Source organism: Penicillium rubens, assembly GCF_028828025.1.
Source record: "Penicillium rubens strain IBT 27055 chromosome Unknown utg000003l_segment0_segment0, whole genome shotgun sequence".
In the NCBI taxonomy this organism is placed as follows: Eukaryota; Fungi; Ascomycota; class Eurotiomycetes; order Eurotiales; family Aspergillaceae; genus Penicillium; species Penicillium rubens.
Genome location: NW_026890601.1, coordinates 327,984 through 352,055, shown reverse-complemented (window position 1 = coordinate 352,055; position 24,072 = coordinate 327,984). Strand labels below are relative to the sequence as shown.

At 49.1% G+C, this 24,072-nt stretch overlaps 9 protein-coding genes across 9 annotated transcripts; 3 read left to right on the top strand and 6 right to left on the bottom strand.

The window, feature by feature from the left end:
- Positions 1–1,204: 1,204 nt before the first annotated feature.
- N7525_006331 (VIT and vWA domain-containing protein) lies at positions 1,205–4,261 on the bottom strand (the record flags this gene model as incomplete). Its single annotated transcript, XM_002569142.2, has 1 exon — positions 1,205–4,261. The coding sequence occupies one exon, from the start codon at positions 4,259–4,261 to the stop codon at positions 1,205–1,207; it is 3,057 nt and encodes a 1,018-aa protein (XP_002569188.2).
- Positions 4,262–4,540: 279 nt separating this feature from the next.
- N7525_006330 (uncharacterized protein) lies at positions 4,541–6,952 on the top strand (the record flags this gene model as incomplete). Its single annotated transcript, XM_061213695.1, has 11 exons — positions 4,541–4,995; positions 5,044–5,378; positions 5,427–5,546; positions 5,598–5,745; positions 5,858–6,024; positions 6,075–6,218; positions 6,265–6,364; positions 6,421–6,554; positions 6,611–6,760; positions 6,813–6,854; positions 6,912–6,952. The coding sequence occupies 11 exons, from the start codon at positions 4,541–4,543 to the stop codon at positions 6,950–6,952; spliced, it is 1,836 nt and encodes a 611-aa protein (XP_061068126.1).
- Positions 6,953–7,708: 756 nt separating this feature from the next.
- Positions 7,709–8,200, bottom strand: N7525_006329 (uncharacterized protein; the record flags this gene model as incomplete). Its single annotated transcript, XM_002569143.2, has 3 exons — positions 7,709–7,971; positions 8,023–8,118; positions 8,173–8,200. 3 exons carry the CDS (start codon positions 8,198–8,200, stop codon positions 7,709–7,711), a joined length of 387 nt encoding a protein of 128 aa, XP_002569189.2.
- Positions 8,201–8,872: 672 nt separating this feature from the next.
- Positions 8,873–10,671, bottom strand: N7525_006328 (tRNA-dihydrouridine synthase family protein; the record flags this gene model as incomplete). Its single annotated transcript, XM_002569144.2, has 2 exons — positions 8,873–10,333; positions 10,390–10,671. The coding sequence occupies 2 exons, from the start codon at positions 10,669–10,671 to the stop codon at positions 8,873–8,875; spliced, it is 1,743 nt and encodes a 580-aa protein (XP_002569190.2).
- A 475-nt stretch (positions 10,672–11,146) lies between these two features.
- Positions 11,147–12,684, top strand: N7525_006327 (WD40 repeat domain-containing protein; the record flags this gene model as incomplete). The annotated part of the gene is made up of 3 exons (XM_002569145.2): positions 11,147–11,171; positions 11,230–12,041; positions 12,094–12,684. The coding sequence occupies 3 exons, from the start codon at positions 11,147–11,149 to the stop codon at positions 12,682–12,684; spliced, it is 1,428 nt and encodes a 475-aa protein (XP_002569191.2).
- Positions 12,685–14,601: 1,917 nt separating this feature from the next.
- N7525_006326 (uncharacterized protein) lies at positions 14,602–15,224 on the top strand (the record flags this gene model as incomplete). The annotated part of the gene is made up of 2 exons (XM_061213694.1): positions 14,602–14,918; positions 14,966–15,224. Coding segments are annotated over 2 exons (576 nt in total), but the record flags the coding sequence as incomplete, so codon positions are not given.
- A 1,830-nt stretch (positions 15,225–17,054) lies between these two features.
- N7525_006325 (AMP-dependent synthetase/ligase) lies at positions 17,055–17,526 on the bottom strand (the record flags this gene model as incomplete). Its single annotated transcript, XM_061213693.1, has 2 exons — positions 17,055–17,245; positions 17,313–17,526. 2 exons carry the CDS (start codon positions 17,524–17,526, stop codon positions 17,055–17,057), a joined length of 405 nt encoding a protein of 134 aa, XP_061068124.1.
- Positions 17,527–18,872: 1,346 nt separating this feature from the next.
- On the bottom strand, positions 18,873–20,097 carry N7525_006324 (uncharacterized protein; the record flags this gene model as incomplete). The annotated part of the gene is made up of 2 exons (XM_061213692.1): positions 18,873–19,717; positions 19,785–20,097. 2 exons carry the CDS (start codon positions 20,095–20,097, stop codon positions 18,873–18,875), a joined length of 1,158 nt encoding a protein of 385 aa, XP_061068123.1.
- A 1,723-nt stretch (positions 20,098–21,820) lies between these two features.
- Positions 21,821–23,640, bottom strand: N7525_006323 (cytochrome P450; the record flags this gene model as incomplete). Its single annotated transcript, XM_002569148.2, has 3 exons — positions 21,821–22,793; positions 22,880–23,311; positions 23,414–23,640. The coding sequence occupies 3 exons, from the start codon at positions 23,638–23,640 to the stop codon at positions 21,821–21,823; spliced, it is 1,632 nt and encodes a 543-aa protein (XP_002569194.2).
- Between the last annotated feature and the right edge of the window lie 432 nt (positions 23,641–24,072).

Genomic DNA, 24,072 nt, shown 5'->3' with positions numbered 1-24,072 from the left:
TCACTGATATGCAGGAGCCTAGGAAATTGGGAGCTGATCGGCCTGAGTTCAGTACAGTAATGGCTAACTAAGTCTTCCTTGCGATAATGTAGAGTTCTCACCGTCGCACACTAGCGAGGTGAAAAATACTAGAGAGATCTCGTGAAGCGATGTCCTCGAAGGTCTCGATACTAGATGCGGATTCGCTGATCCGAGTGTGGGGTGCGGGACAGGCCGATACGCGCCCCACATAAGTGAAGACTCTGATTGGTCGAAAAAACGGTTAGTTTGGGTGCTCGGAGTTGGTCGGGGTTTGCACTGTTTGCATAGATCTCGGTCTGACTAGCTCTCTCCAGAGCTGGCTAGGTCTTGCTTCTTCTCTCTCCCCGTCTTTAGTATTTTGAACGAAGTACTCTCTTGCTCTCCTTTTGCTTTTCTTGTAGGTAGACCTGTCTCGTAACACTAGGCAAGCCTATAGTAGATTAAAGGCCACTCTCTTTTTAATACCTGTGTTATAACCTATACACCATGGCTCCAGCGATCTCTTCGCGCATGTGATAAGCAGGAATTATCGCATTTCATGCAGATACAGTCTTCTGTTTGAGGAAGACGGAAGTCGGATCTAAGAATAATTTTAAGTTCAGAATGGCATTGTTAAGATGTTAAGAGTAGCAAGCCCAATTCCGAGGACAGATATTGTCACAGTCCCCTCTTAGTTGGCAGAAATGCTGATTGGCTAACAAAATGTATATTCACGTGGCTACCATGTCTTGCTTGGCAGGACGAAGGGGCTGTTGCGAAGGGGGCCGTGTATGTGATGCGATCTGGGTGTCCGCTTATCGACTTCACCAACCTCATGCAACACCGCGACCCTGCTCATAACACATCGCTTCGAAGGAAGCAAATCTCGATCGACCTTAGTTACAGTCATGCTATATATTGTCCGAGACTTCACTATCATTTAGAAGTTCAACACGGGCCATCCTTTCTAGTTCCTCTAAGCCCACTTGACATGGCGGGTCGGATTCACCATGGGACAATGCCAGCTGCAGCTGTATCCATTGTCGCGCCTTTGCCACCTGTAACTCCCATAGCCCCTCTAACGTCGCATGTCGGATCGTGATATAAACAACTGCGAGAATATTAAGGTCCACTGAGCATAGTTCATGATGCTGATCGCTGACTGGAGACTGATTTGCGAAGTGGATGACCGTTTTGAATTGCTCTATAAGAGGGAGTTGTATATTCGTCCCATAGAGATGGAATTCCCCATCCGCGCCTTGTGAGTAGAGGAGTCGTGACAAGGAGAAGATGTTTTTCGGATCTTCTGGAACCATGGGAGTGGCTCTTGGTGATTTGTCTTCCGAGACAGGTCCGACTGAGCCCCCGACCATTTGAATTTGAGACTCCCCCCAGAATCACTGTCTGGTTCGCAACCCTCCTTGGAATAGGACGTCATAGGATCAAAGGCTGAGAAACTCCCAGCTGCCGAGTAGGTCGTCGAGGAAACAGTGGGAAGGATGGTATCCTTGTCTTCAAGAGCCACCTCACGTTGGCCTATGCTGAAGTTGAGTCTAGGATCATATAGCGCGTGCGATGTTGCCTGAATGTCGGAGGGGCAGTCTGTAGCTGTCTGTGATAGCGTGGGAGAATATGATTGAACTTCATCAGTACGTTCAGCTGATATTTCGCCATTTGAAGCTTTCTTGTGTAAGTCCTGGCTGGACTTGGGCATGGTATGCGGTGGGCCTTTCGAGAGATTGTCTGCAGCATTGCTACTACGCGTGAGTTCAGCACCCCCACTGCACCCTAAGGTGTGGTAGCTGCGCCGAGAAGCGCGCGCATTAGCATCATCTGGGCCGTCGGCTCGGCGAGTACTGACTGGCTGGCCAGAGCAGGGCTCCCAAGGAATACCAACTTGGTCGCATGCGACTGAGTTTCCAGAGTCACCAGAACGATCGAGATGCACTTCAGATCCAGTACGGTTGGCAGGCTCTCCTGAAATGGGTTTGTCAAGGCCTCGCTCTCCGCCTTGACGTAGTGCATGACCCCGCTGACTGCCTAGTCCTAGAAGCTGTCGTGGGAACGGTTTGGGCAGAGGTAGATGGCTTAAATCCCGGCGGAGTGGTGACTGACTTGAGCTCACTGGCGGGGAGCTGCTGCGGACCACGAGAGAGCCAGCCCCCCATCTTATCTTCCGCGGCCGTGTTAGCTCTGACACATCGACACCATCGGCTTTCCAGAGCGATATCTCATGGCGCTGAGCGGTGTCACGGTCGATAGCCACAAAGCTCGTCCACTTGCTGGTTATAGACCATTGCTGACCAAGCCGCTGTGCCTCCTGTTCTAACAACCTGTCAAATATTTCTGGCTCATTAGACCTGAGAGCTGAGTTTGCTGCATGTATCCAGCTCTGGCCAGTCTCGTAGTCATTCATCAACGCTTTAGCTGCAAGATGGTGTACACCAGGTTGATAGCCGGACTTCTGCAGTGGCAGCTGTGCAGTCAATTTCCCTCCCTTGTCGGTTACCCCTGTTACAGTAACTGTCTCAGGTAGGGCATCCAGTTCACATTCAAGCATGTAGTAAAGGGTGAATTGCGAAAACGCATTCAGCACAGGGATATGGTGCGGTGCCTGGACGCAGGGCGGCAGTTCCAGTCTATAGTCAGATATCTTGCTCGCCTCAAAAGTCCCCGTAGTTGCCGGAGGCCATTCGCCGATGCCTACATCGCACCGCAGGTAAGGGGGCGTCAACGCCGCCTTCAACATCTGGATCACCCTCCCTTGCCATAACCCGGGGGAAGACTCTGCAACGACCTCTGCGCATCCACCGCCCTGTTGTCCAATACCCTCGACCAATCGATGGGATACGCGATCACCAATACCAAGCGCAAAGAATCTTATGTTCACATTGCGGTCTGAAGCAGTATCTCGCGCGAATCGAATCACCTGATCCACATCCCACACTTCCCCGTCCGTTAGCAGTATCACATTCGTTGGAACTTCAAGCCCTTTGTCATGGTGGTCAAGCACACTCTGTAGAGCAGACAAGATCTCCGTACCCCCGAAATTAGCCTGGAAAGCTGCGACATGCTGGGTCGCGATATCTAGCTGATCCTGGTTATAGACCTTTGAAACAGGCCACAACCACGAAACACTTGAGCCGAAAGAAGCAATGTTGAAGGAGCAGTTATGGGGAAGACTCCTCAGGAAAACGTTCATCACATCGATCAATGAGGGGATGTTTCCTGCCATGGAGCCGGATCTATCGGCCATGAAGATTATCTCGCCGGTGAAATCATCAGAATTGACCTTTTGCGAGAACAGATTTCCGGGATTGATTGTTATGGCGACGGTGGACCGACCGGGAATTTCGGGTTGTGAAGTGGCAACGGCTTGCGACTGCATAAACTCCCTCGGGCTCGAAAGGGTGATAAATAAGATAAAATCTCGATGGAGAGCTGCTGATCTATCTGCCAGATTGGCGCGTGCTTTGGATGGGTCGAACGTCTCTGATGAAGCCCCTGCGGCGAAGGTGGGGAAGCTCCGGTGGGAGACTGCTCCGATCTCAACTGAGATAGGATGTGTACCCGACTCCATCTTGCGGATAGCCGCTGGCATCGACGCGTGGATACCGACTCGCAGACCTTCGGTGGGTAGAGGATCGGCTGCGCTGTACTCATCCGGGACATTTCCATATCGTGGCGCAACAGAGGTCGGGATATTGAGAACTAGCCCTCCCGTGCTGATGTCCACTTTCAGAAGACCAGTGTAAGCGATCTCAACCTTGACAGTTGTCTGCGCAGGAATGTTTCCAAGGTTTGTTTCAAAGATCTCTGGCGTCACCTCTTCAACGAGCACAGCTGCTTTGTGTCGTGAGACTGCTTGCTGGAAGTCCGCACGCGCAACTTGCTTGGGCTTGACGTCCCCTTCAAGCAGCTTATCGTGGCCGATCCAGCACTTAAAGGAGGTAACGACAGACCCATTGTATATGGGGAACATATATCGAGCGTTTTGGGCGGCGCTGGCACTAGCGTTGGTGAATTTCTGAGTGACCTTGGTGGTGGAGAGTCTTCCGTTGAGGTCAACGTCAATGGAGACGCTCAGCAGTGGGAGAGGAGTTTCTCGATTAGAGTCCAGACTGGGGGTTGAAACTGCGATAGATTGACCAGCGCGAGGATATTTTTCTATGCCCGTTGAAGGTTGTGGCGAGATAAATCCTGGATTCACGTTCAGCTGGCGGACAAAGAGCCCAGATTGGAATCTGTCGATGACATCCATTATCGGTTCATTTTCAGCGTTCTTGGGTTGAAGGCACAGAAAAGGCTACATATGTACTTATTTAACCAAGTCATTCAGCCTCGTCTGCCTTGTCCGACTTTGCCCCAAATCACCCCGCTTCGCCTCACTGCAGGTTATACTCGGCCCAACGCCCGAATATGCACACAGCCCCAGATAGCTTGGCACTGTGAAGATCTGTGTGCTGATGATGCCGGTTCTCTCCATACGTTCCTTCTGTTCCATCCTTTCTGTCCCCTTTCTACGCATAGGTCCTCAGCCATGGCGTTCCAGATATCGATTGGAGATGCGTTGATGCTATCGAAACTCGCCTATGAAATTGCTCTAGCGTTCACATCGGGCAGGAAGTCGGCACCCGCAGAATTTCAAGAAGTGCAAAACCAGCTTTACTCACTCAGCACAGCCTTGGAATCATTCAAGTCGCTGTCCACTGGAGACGAAAAACACTCTGATCAACGCCCGGTGGATGGAATTTCAGCAATCATCCAGAACTGTCACATGACCCTCGAGCATCTTGAATTGTTAGTGAACAAGTACATGGTCATAAAAGATCAGGATGATAAGTCCAAGCCACACAAAAGACAATGGTCTGCTGAGATATCCAAAAACTGGAAAAAGGTGAAATGGACTAGGGAGGGAGGTGATCTAGCGAAACTGCAGCACAACCTAGGAGTCCATATCAATAGCTTGAATCTTGCTGTTGCCGTCACAAACAGGTAAGCTTGTTCCTATCTTATTGATTCTCAGACAGCTCAACCCCCCAGGGTATTAAACCAGAAGATAGACCGCCAAGTCGATGACGTCCATCAGAAGCTTGATGAAATTTATGGCTGGTTCACAAGCAACTTGAAAAATCGAACGGATTTCAACGAGCCTCGCCAATCGTTTCGACCAAAGGGAGACGTCTCATCAGTATTAACGTTTTCGTTGTACATGGAAAGTCCTGACGATCACGGTCTCGTTCCTATCTGCGAAAATGCATGTTTCGACCCGGGATGGCTTCAGTCCTCTACCAATCAGCGAGTGTTCAAATGCCAATGCTATTTGGTAGGAACGGCATATGGAGGCGGACACCATGAGCATCTGTCAAGCTACTCATGTATGCATGCACCTATAATTACCTCAGAGCCAGTAACTAATTCCACAGTATCCTCTATGAGTCTCATCGCCCGTTTGTACGGACCCTCTCAATCTTGGAAAATCTGGCTATCCTCAGCTAAAGTATCCAAACTTACGCCCTTGGTAATACGAAATATCAACCCATCGCGTATGTGGCAGAATGCAAATTCGGTGCCATCAAAATGCTAATAAAAAGAAGAACTGGCTGTCTTTGAGGAAGCAATAGCCGATCTGGCAACTACCACGGCCCGACAAGCTGCCGGGCGCGGAGTGGGCTCGTTGATGGTTTTTCCATCCGTCAATCCATATACAAGTCGCACTGTGATTTCAGTCCTCAATATGATATGGTACGCCAATAGTGTATCCCTGACAAACCGTCATTCTAATCATTGTCCAAAGTGATACACGCATATTATACAACCAGGTCACCAACTTGAGACTTGCTGCTAACGGGCATAGCTATTGTCCTGGCTCTATTGAGATGATTCAGATGGTTCATTACCGGAATTTGAGTAAAAGCCGCGAGTGGCTATTTAATGAGACCGCTGATGTTGTGTTTTATTTACAGCCAGAGAAGGGCCATTTTAGCTCATTGGACGATCGCGTTGTCAGCTTGCACCTCACTGGTGAGTGATCATCAATATCTTATTTTGTGTACTGCCTTAACCGTTGCTAGTTGACTGCCAAACAAGGTTCACCGTAGGAGCAAGCACATCAACTGTTTGCGTGCACCAAACAGATTGCCTCTGTGCGACTGAAGCTGGCCAAGAAAACATGGCCAAGGGCGTCAATGCTGAGATTGAGCTTTGCGACGACAGTGGTAAGATGATTTTTGGGTTTTATCTACTCTCCGCTAATACTATTAGCCGCAACCTATTTCTTTCGTCAGTTGAAGTATTTGCAAGAGGGCTTGCTGTTCTTCAAAATCCAACAAATCCAGAGATACGAGAGACTTGTGTTCCAATTGTACGTTCGATATTAAAGATCGATTTCAGCGAATTCTAATTGAGGCACCGGGACAGAGAGCTTGGTCTCGTAATGATCTACAACTACCACCTTGCCGACGCAACCCTAAGACTCGCGGTAAATGTCGAGAATGACGTATATCGTCTCCTCCTCTCTAATGGATCGAAGTCTATCTCCCTGAGCACCGAGGGTATGTTCCTATACCTATCATTGATTGATAACTTCCTTTCTAATTCCACACCAAAGTGCCACCGGAATCGCTAAGCCAAATTGCGGGCACGGAGGAGCCATGTATCTCCCTGAATGCTTCATGCTGGATTGCAGAAGCCGACACAAATGTCACGCATATATACGAGAATCAAAAAGACTCTACTCTTACTTGCGCTGACCAAGATAGTATGAGGTCCCGAAGCAATATGGTGTCTCGCATACTGACACTTACGAACAGCCCAACAGTTACTTGCGTTAATGTTGCAGTCCACGGCAAGTGGTAGGTCGTTTCCATATAGCTAATTATATTCCTCAGTATGCTAAACCGGAAAAGCAGGCCATAGGGGCGGTATACCGATTCTAGGGGACAAGGCATAGTGATTCGGAGATGGAAGACGGAGACTAGTGACTATAGACTTTATATGAAGGAAAGGATGCTGACGCTGGGCAACGCGTGGTTTTGTTATATCATAATCGAAAAAAAGAGTGGTTCCCACATACACGCCACACGCCGGTGAGTTAGTAGTGGGTGTGTGATTCGTATGTTTTATTTCTCTTTAGCTTGTGCATCTCCCCAGAGTGACTCTGGGTGAGGTTTTGCTGACCGAGTGAGAACGGGGTAAGAAGGGGTGACATGATGATGGATGTCCATCTCACTCGGTATAGCGTCCTTTGCTTGGTATTCCAAATTGCACCACTCCAAAAGGCCTTGTGCAAGGATTGGCGTAATTAGCAACTGAACTTACATTCTGGTAGTCGGGGTCTGTTCTAAAAGGCAGATGTTAGCATGTCGGGCTAGACTGCTATGAGCTTCTCACAATGAAGTTACTGCTCTTCATGAAACACATGCTCAATGGGAAGTGATACGGGAGTATCTCTATTCAACCGGTCTACCCTGAGATACTAGATTATGGTTAGTCTCGCCAAGATTGAAGTTATCACTTGTAATACATGAGAGTATTGCATTCAGTCCTATGTCTTTGGAAATGCGACATGCAATAAGAGGAAACCACAGATCGCTCAGGGACCTGGGCCAGCAACTATCTCGATGTAACACCTAGCGCGAGATGCGAAAGATCTCCAGCACCCAGCAGTAAAAGATCCACCCGCCTTTATCTCCTTCACAACAATCCATTAGATCGCAAGTCGCTCCACCTTGTCCCGAATACGCTCGATCACTGGGGCCAGGTCACTAGCCTCGTTAGAAGTGATAGAGACCGCGATAATGGGCCGGGGGACACCGCATGCTCGACCAATAGCGAGCTTGCTGGGCAAAAACACGTATGGGACGTTCTTGTCTTCGCAAAGCAAGGGGAGATGCATCACTATGGGGAGAGGAGAAGTATCGGCGGCGAGAATGACCACCTCGGACGTGCCTCGAGTCAGGGCCTTCGTGACTAGGTTGATGTCAGCTCCATGGGTAACTGAATGATTGTGAGAAGAAATACCTTCGTTTGCACCCTTCTTGATCTGGTTGTAAAGCATGGCTTGTTGCAGCAAGTCCAAGAGTTTCTGTGTCAAGGCAGGATCCGCGTTGGGCCACGCTAGATTGTTGGGTTAGAGAATCGAAATGGAAAATGCAATGCAGACAGACTTACGGACACACTGTGGAGAAGACTGCATCATTGTTGCGAAGATTACCGCGGTGCGCACTCGGAATTGGTAGGGTGAGAAGGTAAAGACAAGCTAGCCAGAGATTGGTTGGCGAAGTTGACAACTGTATTGAGCGAGTGAGTTATTTGTAGTAGGACTGAGACTATGAAGGGAAGAGAGCGAAAGAGAAGATGTAAGGTGGAATCTGCCATTTGAGGGCAGTTTCCTCGGGCGAAACACTGACAGTCACCTCGCATGACACGTCCTGTTCTCTTTCTGTTAGAAACCAAGAAATATTCAGTGAGAGCCCTGGGCCCTATGTTACATACAGCTACTAGGCAACACTTTTGGGATTATTAGCCTCTCAAGTGTAGGGGCTAGGATCCGAAAGGACGTCAATATCCCAGTTACCTGGACATTCATTCCCATTTGGGAAGATCTCAGTCCTCAGTTCAAAACTAAAATCATCTATCCTTTACTTAGAGACGAGAAGATCGGGGTTATCGCCCAGGTCATACCTGGGAGAAGACTGTTCAATCTAGACATTGTATTTTGTTGACTTGAACCTAAGTCGAAGACCTCTATGTAAATTGTTCTAAACATGATAACACGCTAAGCAAACAAACTCTCGGTCTAGGGAGTTTCTACACTTGTGATAAATGGTAACTGAAGGCAAAGAAACTGATGCAACAAATATTCACATTCCTATCCACTCACAAGGGGATCGGGGGTGAGATGGGAGGCATTGATAGCAGCACCATCGCCTGGCGTGACAGTGCCATCAGAAGGGGTCTCAGTCTCCTTAGACGTATTCTTCTCTTCGTTCTCGTTCTTGGGTGGAGGCTTTGTGCCCTTTTCACGCATCGCTCCAGTTTCAAATGCCTCTTCGGGAAGAGGACGGACATGAGGCTGGCAAATCCACCAAGGCCTTCCATATTCCGCAATCACTGCTTTAGATCCTTTCAAGGTCTCATCCGGCTGGGTTTCGAACTTCTCGGGAGAGGCCTCGTACTCCTGAAGTCCACCTTTGATGGCCTCCTCGAGGAGAGTCAGTGTGTGCTCAAAAGCGGCCATATCGCCCGGTTTTGATGTCGCGAGAGCATCTCGAACGTTGGTATGCGTTGCAACCATCGGCCGCAGGACTTGGAAGAGGTGACCCTGCATGAAACCGAGGCTAGCAGAGTGACACTTCTTACCCTTCTCGGCCTTGCTGCGCTTTTGCTTTTTCTTGAGCGGGCCCTCCTCGTGGCCGGTAGTTTCGGCATCATTGGTATCTGCGAACTCATCAACTGGGTCGGATGGAAGATAGAGTGGCTTCCTTTCTGGAACCGGCTGTTCGAGAACATATTTATAGATAATATCAAGGTATCGTCGTAGGACAGCGTCGATTCGGTAACCACCCTTTCCATCCCGCCCGCGCCAGTATTCTCTCCCTTCCGCACCGGGTGGAGGTGGCTTGCTGAATATGGACGGGTCTGATAAATTTCCTTCTGCGCTCATCACGGCGTCGGCACCAGTCGCCTCAAGGCAGGTGTCGATGTCGCCGTAGTTAAGAATGTTTCCATTGGCAAAAATCACCGTATCCGCCGGTAGATTGTCTCGTAGATAGCGGATGTAGCTCCAGTCTGCGATACCAGTGTTGTGACCCTTCTGTTCCCGCCTGCGTCCATGTACAGCGATGATGCTAGCCCCGGCGGACAGGATCATTTTAGCGTATTCCAAGGTCTTCTCCTTGGTCTCCTGAATACGGAATTTCACCGTGACAGGGATGGAGAGTTCAGTGTGCAACCGATTAACGAGTCGATAAATCAAGTCCCAGTCCTCTTGGAGGAAAGCTCCGTAATGTCCCTTTTTCGCGATACCCTGCGGGCACCCAAGGTTCAGATCAACGGCGTCGCAGTGAGGTGCCACATGGCGCGCAGCCTCCAAGAACTCATCCGGATTATTTGTGCAAAATTGAACGAAAAGTGGTCGGTCAATCGCGGGGTTTCCATCAAGGAACAATTCATCCTTGCTACCTCCGATAGCCTTTCGGGTAGGCTGAAAATGTTTGGTCCGGACATTCTCTTGTTCGCCGAATAGACGTGCATGGAACATCGGGCTGTATGCGAGTAAAGGCTTCGGGTCGTCTGGTGGCATGAAGGATCGAGTGAGCATGCGCCACGCCTTTGGGAAACGTTAACATTGGTCTGCAGATGTTGCTGTTTGGATGGAGAACTCACGAACTCGGATCTGTCGACCATTGGGGCGACGACATATTTTGGACTGCCAATGCTTTCATAGAACTTCCTTCCGAAGAGCTTCTCCTTAGGCTGAGGCGCACCCGCGGAGGTTTGCTCAGCGCTCCTCGGTGGGCTTGTTTCAGAGGCCATTTTTGAGAGGTGGGATCTGGAAAAGTGTCGACAAAATCGGCCCAGCAAAGGGCTGAAAGGCTTTAAGATACCTATGTTGACACTTGGAAGCGAAGAAAGGCGGTTATGGTCAATGATCGCAGCCTGTCGCATCCCAATGGAGGAACAACTTTTGCGAAAAGCACCGTATCTCAGCCGGAATTACCATTATCCGCTTTATCTTATCGTGGTTGAGATTAGCCCTGAAATTGGAAGCTGCGAGCGCGTTGAGCCGGTGTTACTGGAGAAATTGGTTTTACATCTGATATTTCATAGATTACATCGTCATAGTTATTCTTTTTTCCTATTCAAGAGCAAATTGACTACCTCAACTGCCTACATAGGCGACCCCTTGGAAATTGCCCAGGCGGACCCTTGGACTCACGTGTCAATTACATAATCTGATATGAATGCCCCGGCGGCGACCAAGTAAGTCCTGAAGTCTTGCAATGAGAATCGAGATTTGAAAATATACATGCACTGGCGCGTGTTGAACAGGGTTGATATAGTGAAGCTAATGTGTTGATATCAGGAATTTGTCGTAGTTCCTTTTTGAACAATCACAACTACCATCTCTCAACCACCAACAATGGACGCGTCAACAGGACCAGGAGGTAAGTCCATTGATAGTCCACAGAACCATCTATCTAACTAACTCTGACTGTGCGTTAGCCCCGTTAAATCTCTGCCTGTCGGAGGATGGGCTATATGCCGCCCACGTGAGTGGAAAGGGTCTGGTTCTTCACTCGGATGTAGCCTCAGAAAACAAAGAAGTACAGATCGCAAGGATCAAAGAGACTCCTCTCAAGTCACTCAAATACTCCAATGTGGAAAGACCTTCTGTCGCGTCGGCTGGTGAGAGTGCCTCTCAGCGGCGACTCCTGTCTGCAAACGACAGCCGAATCTCGGTCTGGCAGCTGACTCCCCTTGAAATATTCGCCGAAATTGAAAACCTCGAGCCAGGGTCATTAGCCGCTGATTTTGGCGCTGATGAGAATGAAGTTCTTGTACTTCATGCATGGAACACCAAACTTAGTGTCCACTCATTGGAGACGGGGCGCAGCTCAGTCATCAAAACACCAAAGTTTGCCCATCATTTCGGCTTTGGGTATCGCCCACAAACCAGGCAACTCGCCATTTTGCTGAAGCCAGAGACTTCGGATCTACTTACTGTCCACGAGCCACGGTCTTACGAGCTTGTGAACAGGACGGTACTTCCAACCATTGATGCACAAGGGTTAAAATGGAGCCCGGATGGGAAATGGATTGCCATCTGGGATATCGCTAGTGCAGGCACAAAGGTTCTGGTGTTCACAGCGGACGGTCAACTTTTCAGGACATATTCCGGACCATCTGGTGTGGACGATGCCTTCGACCTAGGAGTGAAACAGATTGAATGGAGCCCTGCTACCAACCAGGGCCTTTCTGAAATATTGGCCGTGGGCAAAGTCAACGGGAATATTGACTTGCTCCGAACTCGAACGGTGAGTTGTCTTCTAAATATGTGCGGCATTTTGCTAATCCCCATTCCGGTAGTTCTCTTCCGCAACAACACTCTCACATGTCTTCCAAACAGACCAGCAATGTTCCAGTATTTGGCGCGAGCGATACACCAGTGCGGCGGGGGACGCTGAATATGTAGAGACATCCTCCTCATCTGCATGGAGCATGAGCCCAGAATCAGCAGGGCCGCCACGGGGCGTCTTGACAATGACCTTCAGTCCGGATGGTCTTCTCCTTGCGACTGTTGACACTGCACGGCAGAATGTCGTTTGGATTTGGTCACTAGAGGGCACCCCAACACTTGCATCGGCTCTAGTTCACGAGCAACCGGTTCGACAGGTTGCTTGGCATCCTTCAACACCACAACTCTTGATTAACACTATCACGAATACATTGCCTGCTATTCGATGGTGGTCCCCACAGGATCATCCATTGATTGCCCGGGTTCCCATTCAGAGGAACGAGAGTGGAAAATATGATGTGAGATGGGCTGCAGGGTCAGATATAGACTCACTGTTCTGGTTTAGCTCACCAGAACAACACATTATTGGACATTTGTCCACCCGTTCCGGTGCTGTTGAATTTGAGGCGTTGAACTCAGTGAGCAGTAAGAGTTTGTCTTGATTGAGAATAATAGTGCAGTGTTCACATTCAATTGCGTGCCTAGGTCCGCAATTAAGCAAATAATAAGAGAAGCTGCCCGCGACATTGTTTTTCAAGGCGTAACATGAAGATGTAGATTATATGGGTTCATAGACCGGGGCAAGCGAGACAGGCAGGCTACGCTGTGCAATGTTCGTCTTCTCTCTGTCTGATCATTCATCCATCTCTGTACTTATGAGGATTCTTCGTATGTGTGTTCGCATAGAGGGCGGTCCTGGAGATCTTCAAGGGGTGCTTGGATTACACTGGACAGACTAGACCAGACCAGTCGGGGTGTGTTGACGTATGCATTTCCGCGGACTTGTGCCATTCTCTATATGATTCTCTGGAGAATTCTCAACGCGCAATATCTTAGTAGCGTCTGAGTACAACAGCTTGAATATAGCCCGTTAAAAGCAAAAAGAAAACTCCGATAGGGGGAATCGAACCCCCGGCTGCCGTGTGAGAGACGGCGATGTTAGCCACTACACCATATCGGAAAGGTATACTAATTGTATCGCTTTTTGGTTTACTATATCGATTCAAGTTTAGCGCTCTTTTATCCTTTTGCTTCCTCGTGCGTGGTTCAATATAACCCCTCCTCTCGGATTATACTCCTATTGCTCGTGGAGAGATAATACGACTTTTTCTAAGTATAGTGGCAACCAGTGCTCCGATCAGACATAATACCGATCGATCGGTCCCCCGTCGAAGATCCCATTGCAGAAAGAGTTCGTTAGATACAGCTGTGACATACTGTCGGCAAGGCGATATTTCTGCTAATACGGCGCTAGTGGTGAGTCCAGTCAGTTTTCAATACGAGTGCCACTTTGTATGGTATTGGCTTAGTAAAAAACACAGCCCCCGAACACCTCCTGCCACAGAGTACTTCTGCGATCGGCCTGACCACCCCTCCGGCCCCTTTTTAATCCGATTATGAAGCTATTCGTAAATCACATGACCTATATAGGGCCAGTTTATTAGTATTATCCGAGCAACCCCACAGTGAAAATTCCGCAGGCAAATTATCGGAGATAAACCAAGTCCTACACTGTGAATAGCTTCATTTTTTGACACCGTTTTTGACACCGTTTTTGGCACCGTTTTTGGCACCATTTTTGACACCATTTTTGACACCATTTTTGACACAAAAGAATTAAATACAAATACATCAATAAGTCCGCCTTCCGCTCCCCCTTCCTCTCCCCCTTCCACGTCGTACAACGTAAGGGCCCCCCCTTTGACTTGGGGCTTGCTGACTAAGTTCATCTTTAGTACCTACCTAGGTAGGTACCTAGGTAGGGAGTGCAGGTGTAGGCCGATGGCAGATGTACTCTGCGGCTGGAGATGTTCGGGGGCTGTGCCTTTTAGTAAGGCAGTACCATAGAAAGTGGCACTCGTATTGAAAACTGACTGCCAAGACCCACGTAACCTAATCAGGACTAGGTCACCGTATCAGCAGAAATATCGCTGTGCCGACAGTATGTCACGATACAGCTTGGTTTCAACGAGCTCAGGCTATATGAGACACACGTCGGAACCCAGGAGAATCCTAGTCCTCCAGGGCTGGTTTGTCATGTTTGTCATTCTCGGAGGCTATTTATGCAGCCTCCTTTCCATAGATTCATCACCTCACTCACTTCTTCTCCATCTTTCACCTCCTTCATAGCCTCAACAGAGGTGCTTAATATTACTCCAGGGACATCCCACCAATCCGCTGGACCAGTATTCCGACCATCCCGCGCCGTATGGGTCCCTGGCTCTCCATTCGGCGCGAGTCACACAAGCGTGGGGCCTGGGCACGCCCAAGGCTCAGGAGTGAGCGTCGCTTCTACAGTGACAAGCGTCCCGACCATTCTTACAGCCGCGGCCGATGTAGATTACGTCGTGCCAAGCCGAATGGCGGACGAGCAAATCGTGAACGAATCGTTGATGAACCTTCTCAAGACGCTCACAGTGCGTATTCCATCCGTGGCCTGTCGATGGAGCTCTGACCGGAGACCGTTTAATGCGGTGTCTTTCGGTAATAACCGATTGATTGAATACACGGACGGTTATCTCGTTGCACCCCATACCTTGGAAGTGTATGCCGTCGTGGAGGTAAAGGCAATGATCAGGGACCGTGAGCAACATCCCGAAGTTCTGTGGCAAGAACCTGCAGAATTGGTTGCATGGATCATGAGTGATGTCAACTCCCGGCAATGCCCCCTCGAACGGTAAGCTAAACGGGAATTTCCCATTGAAAGTTTCCCATGCTAACCAGCCCTTACAGGCGCATCATCGTCTCACAGGCGAGAGATGAGATTTACTTAACCATTGCCAACTATGATCAGGAATACCTCGATTACCTGCAAGGGCGATTCAATCCAAGGAGATACGACAGGCCAGAGTTCTTCTTGAGGATGACTGAGTACGGGCCATGGAAAATCGACAGTAGAAGCAATATGCATCACCTCGCCCGGGTCATCATGGCCTTCTGTCTGCAAGTGACCGATGATATTGATCAACTTCGGGGTAGCCCAGGTCAGTCAACGTGAGATGGTAGAGCCAAGATGCCGAACCAGTTACTTGGAATATTGTTCGGACAAATCACATGTATTGATCGCCTTAGCCTCCAGGCGATTCCTCGGCGGATACTTCTTGCAAAGAAAGAACATATCTCAGAAGAATTCTGGGGAGATATTGTGTTTTGCATATCGTGTTATATTGATCCCAAAAGCAGTTTTATACTAAACTTCCGGAGGAGATACAGACTAGCGGACTTGTTTCAAGGTACGCATGCTGTAAAGCAAGCTTAGCATTATGATACTCGACATCGGTTCAAATAGAGTTCTCAAGAATTGCGTGGCGTCATAATGAGGCGTACGTTGAGCTAGCTGTGGGTTTCCGTTAAAGACGACGTGCCATTTCGCATATTCTTTGAAACCTTACAGATTATTTACGCTTTTCGGCGAGAATTCAAGGCTCTTGAAGATTCAAATCTTTCTAATCGAACCGCCGGACGTCCTTGCGCTGCCATGGCCTGTTGTGATTGTACGCATACCCTTTCCAGCTCTGGAAAGGGCGACGAGCTATCGGACCCCAAGATGCTATCTTTACCGGGGGAAAAACACCAGAAGAAGCTCGTTTAGAGCGAGAAGGATGTACCAGGAATCTCCAAGTGTTTCGGTACAATCTCTACCAAAAAGAGTCAAAGGTCCATGATTGTGACGGCTTTGCCAACCTACTCTACTACGAAGGGGAGCTGCGAAAGAATTGTCAAACGGAGATTGATTTACGGCACAAAGTGAAGAATAGTCCGAGTTTCTGGCGCCGTGGCCTTCCAAGCTTTGAGGACGAGATGAGCACACTCTACCAAGAGAATTGGATGCTGACACGAGGCTGGTGGCATACCCGTGGTTGGATCATTGGTAGTTCCGGGCCCCTGCAACGGGCATTTGAGTTATGGAGATCCAATCCTTTGTGGTACATGCATCCAATTCTTGTTGAAGACTGCAAGTCTAGAGGCGGGTGTTGTGGTCGTGATTGTGGATGTTGTCTTGATGCTCAACGTGCAAATAGTTCAGCCGGGACACTTGGTGTGGGCCACTGCACTCTACAATGCGGATGTTGTAAAAGATCGCGTGGCTTTAGGCTGAGTGAGGAAAGGGAACGATTTTTTGTTGATCTCTTCTCATTTCATGATCAGGTGAATACTATGGATCATGAGGCCGATCCTTATCAGCACCGAATTTGTCTTGCCTCTATTTGGGGTTTGAGTGTGGATGATAGCTAGATCATCCAGAATGAGATTCAATCTCAAAATATTGCTGCTAGGTGACTCTCAAGTAAGGGAAGAGAAATTTGAATGAATAAAAATGAAGAATAAAAAATGAGATGAAGTACTACCCTACGACTGTTGTGGTTTGTCGTTTCATGTACATTAACTATAGGGTCTGATATTGGTAAAAGGAAAACTCCACAAGCAAACCTTCTGGGAGTCATGTCCAATGATAAGAGACTTGTACCCGGGGGTTTTACTAGGTCTGTGAGGTTACACATTCTTTCGGGTTTTATGTGGCGCTCCCGTGGCAGCAACCGATTCAGTGTATCTGCAATTGAGGCTGACCGTCCCGGCAGCTGGTTATACCTGTAGACTTGCACGGGACCTCTTATATAAATCAAAAGTAGAGCCTAGCAGTACCCAAGGTAGCCCTGGATACTATGAAAAAGACCTGAGGTTAGGAACCATAGTAGCCAGTTACCAGCAAGCGTATTCGGCGTACTAGGGAAGATCTGAAAACCGAATGGATATTCCGAAGAGATGTGTGTTGAGACAGCGGTTCTCTAGATCAAATGACGTTTGCTTACAATTATTTACTACCAGCACTACTGAGCCATTTGCCGCTGACGTTGTAGATCTTAGTATAGCCTAGGGTTCCACCGCCAACAAAACCTAGGCTAATCAAGCCGACATCCCTCGAGCATTCATGATCCCATGCTCTTTCTGTCTTGATAACTTCGTAGCATATACTGTAACCCAAGCACAGAGCAACACATGAGGCTTGGTAATGACATAATGTATGAATTGCATTATATATATAGTAGTCTAGAGGTGCAGTTTATCATACCGCTGTTGACGATAGTGGTAGAGATTGATGCGGCCATGCCATGTGATAGCCGCCAGACCCAAGAGAACACGAGGACGACGGCGAGGAGGGCAAGAGTATCAGCCCAACCCCAGCGCTCAGTTAAACGATCAAGGATACCGAGCCAGTTTGCAGGCGGGAGCGGGGGGTCATCCTCGGTACGGGGGTCGGCGTTTGCTGGGGGCCTATGAATCATGTTAGCTAAATCCAAGCAGCAATGGATCTGGATTTCCCAAGTAACATTACCGGCATCTTGAAGAGAAAGAAGAGGGCATGAAAGTGTAGTCGACGCTGCTAGAAAGCCATGTTCTCACTTGCAGTGAGAGAGTATGCCATTTATCTGCATTTGGATCGCGGAGCATAAGCCAGGGTATGTCTTTGTTGATCAAATTGGGAAGCTTTAGGGCTCGGAGTCAATCCAGATGTCGAGATCTGCTCGCTCTTTGAGCGGCGGCGTGAGTTTGTACAGATTGAAGCTTCCTATCTCAGGAAGATTCACACTCTTGTCGTCAACGACAGCGTCTCTGATCCGGCAAAGACCAGAAGGAGAGAGAGAGAAAGAAGGAAGAGATTGATGATCTGACTGACAGAGGCTAGCTAATATACTCACTAGCTAGCAAACAATGGAGGCCTGACACGTGACAAACCAGGCATCAGTCTGGCTGTCATATCAGTCTCGCTTCGAATGCCAGTCGCGACTGTCGTCAAGCTGCATGGCAGCAGAGGAAAAGGATTCAGCCACTGTAACTAATGAAAATTAATGAAGATAAAGATGGAAGATGAAGACAGTCCTTAATGAAAGACACTGTATAACACCCATTTGAATTTTGTCGCACACAGGCGGGTTTGTACACAGGTGGTTTTGGAAATTGCTGCACAGCGGCGGCTTCGCACGCAGGCGTCTTTCGATTTTGGATTCTCACACAGCGGCAACTTTGGAAAAGAAGTGAGATATAGCCTTTTGCTATTCTCCACCATGAAAATCTCTCGCGAAAATCTCGTCAGATGAACGATTAGATCTTGATGAATCTAGCAAAGCGGAAAAAGAGAGAGGGCTCGTAACCTGTTGAGGCTACGAAGGAAGAGATATCGATCGAAAATCGTGAAGAAGAAGAGAGGTGATGTTGCATCTATAGAAGCGAGCCGGTATATAAGCCGGCGACATGACAAAGGAGACGAGCTAGGCAAATGCTCACACAGAGACAAACGCATACCCTGCATGCATTGCATGTCAACAGATATAAGTCTTCTTAGAGATAACACGAGGCGCTAGGGCTTCGAGGGCGGCAACGAGAACAAGGAGAGCGGAATGACTGTATTCACTGCCTAACAGAAGACTGGGGGAGGAAGAGAGAGAGAAGAGAAGAAGACTAAGAGAGACAGGAAGGAGACAAACAAGCAGGCAGGCATTACTAGCCTGACAAAACAGGCAGCCACCTAGGTCACATGACCAGGCTCCAACAGGCTTTCTTCGTTATACTGGCCCCGTTCTCGTCTCATATTCTACCTAGGTGCTACGACGCTGCTGGGCCTACTAGGACCTCACCAAATGCCCGGCACCAGTCGCCAAGGGACCCTCCGGCAATACTCCTCCCAGAAAACCCCATACTTTGCCTGCCCTCGCTCCTCGTCCCGGAGGCACCGATGCACGAGCAATACCGCCATGAATATAATGTAGAACCAGACCAAGAGCGACGTGGTGTGGACGAGCGCACACATAGAAAAGCTCAGCATCAAGTCCCCGACATAATTTGCATGACGTGACCAGCCCCACCAGCCGCTGCACAGCAAGAGACTCTGGTGCTCAGCACCATCCGACGTCTTGTACTTCGCGACGATGAACTCGGCGGGTTTGCCCCACACCAGGGCTTTCCCGTCGGAACGCCGCACGCGATCTTTCTGGTCGTTGACGGATCGGAACAATGCATAACCCGCAATTCCAATGCTGAAGATGAGGATTAGAAAGACCGGAGACGCTGATGTGGGGTAAAGGCCGAGGAATTGGGTCTGTAATGTGTACATAGACGGGACCCAGGTGAGGCAGCCCCAGGCGAGATAGAAGCCGTAGTGATCGTGGGCGATGTCGATTGTGCGGAGATACCAGGCTTCGTTGATGAAGAAGTCGAGCACATAGATACCATGAAGAATGGTTACTAAGATCAGAGATGGACTGGTGTGACGATGGATTTGATAGTGGTATGCAATGTTAGACAAGTCTCTGGAAACATTTTTAGCAGGAGTTAAAGAATCACGGTAAAACAAGAAAACTGACACCAATGTCCATGCGATCAGACCAGGTCTTCCATTGGTATAAAGTTTGAGGTCAAAGTTATCCCCAATCCTGGGATTTAGTTCGATGCCCATGTAGAAGTCATAGAGAGCACAGCCTGGGAGAATAGTTAGACTGCAAACAGGAGCCAATGACACAAGGGGAATCTTGGAGAGCGAGCTCACCGCTAAACTTCCGATCCTCTGGGTGCGTAGGCATCAGGTATGCCTTGAGGTACGCTAATAAAGAAAGACCAAACCCAGCAAGATTCATGGCAGCAAACATTCCCTCCCAATTACGCGGAATAAATGCCGGGTCTAGAAGGTCCAAGTAACATAGGGCGATGAAGGCAACGTGAGTTATTACCCACGCCAGGAGACCGTTCATCCGATATGTTAACAGATGACCGGCTGGAGTACGCTGGCCCGTATTGGTTGGACCTGGTAGATAGTGGTATAGCACAGCCTGAAAAGCAAGCCAGAATATAATTGCGGCCATAGCCCGGAGTGTGATCCTAGGACCATGAGTATGTAGAACGGGCAGAAGTCCGTCTTTGAGAACTGCTGCAAATAGTTTGAAGAGAGATCCATCATACCCGGCCAGCGCAAGAAAGCATGATAGAGCCAGCATTGGAGCAATAACCACTGGAGTAGACCAAAAAAGGGTGCGCAGCCAGGATTGATGATCGCAAGTCCGCCCCCAGGTGACTCTCTTCGAACTTGTAGAGTGCGCGAGTCGGCTGTTTTTGCGCGAGGTTCGACGGTAATTCTTCAAGCTCACCGTTGTTGCAATCGAAAAAGGTTCAACACTTGGGGTTACGTGAAGTCTTCTCATCTTGTCTCCTGTTACTACCTGCGGTGCTGAATTTTGGCTGACAGACAGATGCTTCCGGGGGGTTGAGATATGTATGAGTAATTTGACTTAGCTGGGAGCTGGGCTGTCGGCTTTTGACAATTATCATTGAATGGCTGAGGATTGTTGGGCATCTACCAAATACCGTATACCTTTCCGCGCGAATGTGGGTTCCTGCCGTTCTCAACGCTCATGTCCTGGCGATGGACTACTCCAGTTAGTCTGATATATTACGAGCATTGTTTCCTGATAACTATTTCTTTTTTTTGTAAATTACTATTGATTGCAGGATGAATGTTACGTAAATGGTCTCGGAGTCCCAATCGGCAAGAGGGCCGAGGGACAAATGAAACGGCTCTCCAACTAGAACGAGGCAAGCAGGCTCGTCGGAAGGTCTAGAGGGCCGACTAATGCGGGAATGTAGGTGGAGCTACTTAGGTTCTTGCGCGGGGGGTCTACTGGCCCCCGGGTTTGTGGGCCCCAAAAACCCTCTAAAACGACTTTCTCGGTGTAATCCGTTGCGCATAAGACTCGGCCCACTAAGACGTACCCGGTAGTAAAGATAGCTCCACATATTCAGCCCGAATTCTACAATACCCACTTCGGTGCTTGGCGTATTGATACAAGGTCGAAACGTGAGAAAACCATACCGTACTATTTTGGTACCAATGTGGCCAATGCATAGGGAGACGTGTACAAGTTGTGGGTAGAAGGAAGGATATCCCATGTGTGTGCGGCCTAGGCCCTGGAAAGTATAGTTTCCCATGACCTAAGAACCCCTGCATATACGATTCTGATAATCTCTAGGATAGAGACGTAACGTGTGGCTAAAGTCCGAGACCCTAAATTGCGTTCTACCGTGCCTATGCGAATCAGCAACGCTAGTTAGAGAACTCACTAACCGCCTCATCAATATCTCACTAACGAGATGGACGGATACGCTGCTAGCTACCTAATGCACCGCTGGTGTTCATGGCGGTCTCGAGTATACTGAAATTTGCTCCATGGAGAGTACTAGGCGGCATTCTTTAACGACTGGACAGCATATATACTACATACAGGCAGCCTTGTCTAAGACCAGCCTGGTATACGCTGGCTCCAATCAAAGTCTGCGGGACAGGAGATCTCGCGTCACTATTCTCACGGTCTGACATCTGTTGCTCTGTGAGTGCGCTTGGAAATCGTACTCACTTGAATCCTGTAGCAGCATAGTGTCAACGAATTTAGTGTAGCATATTTGTCGTAGCGAACCACTTAATTAATCTGCAGTTTGATACCTCAAGCCCATTTCAATTTCAATTATGACAAGCATAGAAATAGAGTAACCAGCAGCTGTTAACTCAGTGATAGAACCATATCTATCATGAACCTACGCAACAATCTTCCAACTAATCCTCTGCAACCCCTTCCTCGCCTTAAGCCGCACAGGAAGCGCACCTCCAGCCTTGAGATAAACCGGCTTACCAACACCTTGTCCTAGCCTCGCCGGCTCTAACGTTGGAACGTTTATCGGCTGCTGCTGCTCGGCGGGGCACGCGCCATCCTCCATTTCAAAGGACAGGAGGAGCATAGCGACGATGCCCAAAATCTCAGCTTTTGCTAGGTTTCGCCCGGGACATAAATGCCTCCCCCCGCCAAAGGGCATGTAGACGAGACGTCGATCCCGACTGGCCTTGTGGTCGTGCCAATCGAGGAATCGCTCCGGGCCGAAGTCGTTCTTGTTGGCGCCCCAGACGTCGCCCCCCATATGCCCCGTGGCGGGCATCACGACAGAGCACCCGGCCCGCAGAAAGTACGTGCGACCTCCCCCGTCCGTCACCGTCGTGTTCTCCATCACTTGACGCGTGGACATCGCTTGGTTAGATAGCCGGATTACCTCGCGGTAGGTGGATAGCAGTAGCGGGCAGGTGGTCTCGAGGTCTTTCAGTGAGATTTGTGCTTGTGTTCGAGCTTGTGCTTGAGCTTCACCCCCCTCCTCGGCTGCTCCCCCGCGAGGAAGAAAGCTCACAAGGGGCAGGATCTCAGCGCGGAGACGAGCCACCAAATCGGGTCGAGCAAAGGTATGAGCCACCGTCCAAAACAGGGTGGGGATGGTGTTCACCGTAGCACCGTGCAGCAGAGCCAGTTCGATACGGGCGATCTCGCGCGAGTCGCGGATCCCCTTGCTGCGAATCACCTGTGCTCTGCGGCAAGTCAACTCGGGGAGACCGTCCAATGGTGGAGAGGGAGAGAAGAGAGGGGAAATAGCATCCAGAAGACGCTCTCGGGCGTGATATGCACGTCCGGCGATCACTCGGGGAAAGAAATTTAATCCCAGGGTCCGTAGTCCACTTTCAAACAACCTGAATTTGCCCATGAGACAATCATGGAGTCATTAGCAAAGGGGCTTTAGTAATTCACATGCATCAGGTAAAGGTTCCCAACTCACCAGACATCCTCTACCAATCTTCGATTACCGTGCAGAGGATTTACCGCGCCATACAATGCTTCGGTAGTCGCCAGTGTCCCCATTGTCTGAATCCAGTGGTAGAGATCCGGAATCTCAAGCGTATCATCTGCAGCAAGGATCTCATTTAGCGTCTCCGCCGCATGGTTCAGCACCGACATATTGATGGTCGCCAGTCCGCTCCCCAAAAGCAGCGGTTTCGTGACGTTCATCAAATCAGTCAGCAAGCCATCGCGAGCAATCATAACAGATTCATCGTGCAGACCGAGAAGGCCCTGCGCATGCTGCAACATGATCGCGTCGAATGACATGGTTCTTGCCCGCAATCCGGCTTGGACGAGCGCAGTATCCCAGATCACGTATATCTTGCCGCCGAGGATGGGTAAGCTGGCAATTGGCATCCCATTTTGTTTGCTGATTGAGTACCATTAGAATATTTTGGCTTGTGGAGGAAAAGAGCAACATTTCGGCAAGATGCACCAGTCGTGAGGGAGAGGGCTGAGTTGGAGAACTGACTAGAGGTCATCGAAGTACTGGGTATGTTTTCTCAGCATACCAATCAGATGCCCTACCAGGGGGAATGATGATGGGAGCTTGGGAGGTTCCTGGGAGTCCGTGAAGCAGGCATAGCTCAATTTCTCGAAGACGAACGCGCCAACCGCGACCAGGAGGATATATTTGAGATATTGACACAGGTGGACAAAGTCAGGCAAATAATTGAACATGCAGACTACCAATGTCATGATTACACGACGAGCCGGATTGTGCGAGCCTTGCGAGGCTAGTTGTGGTGAAAATGAACTAGAAAGCAAGAATTTGCTATATTACTCGTAAACGTGCGCTTTGGATGGCGAAGCTACCGTCCAGAATGACTTATAATGGAACCTCAAAGGAACATATACGCTGCTAAGTGGGTGAATATAGTTATTCCTGTAATATAGGCTGATAGAGGAAGAATGTCCAGGCCATTGTTACGATATTTTGAGTCTTGTATTGGTCACTGAGAAGAAAAACAGAAAAACTCCGTCCCGATTTGTACCAGTATTACAGACAGTGTTGAAGATGAAGTGGTTGCCTTCCTGCCCAATCGAGTCTTTCGCCAATATGAACACCTAGTATGGTAAATGGTAGATCCTGTGAAAGGATTCGTATAGATTCGCCCCAAAAAGGGGGGT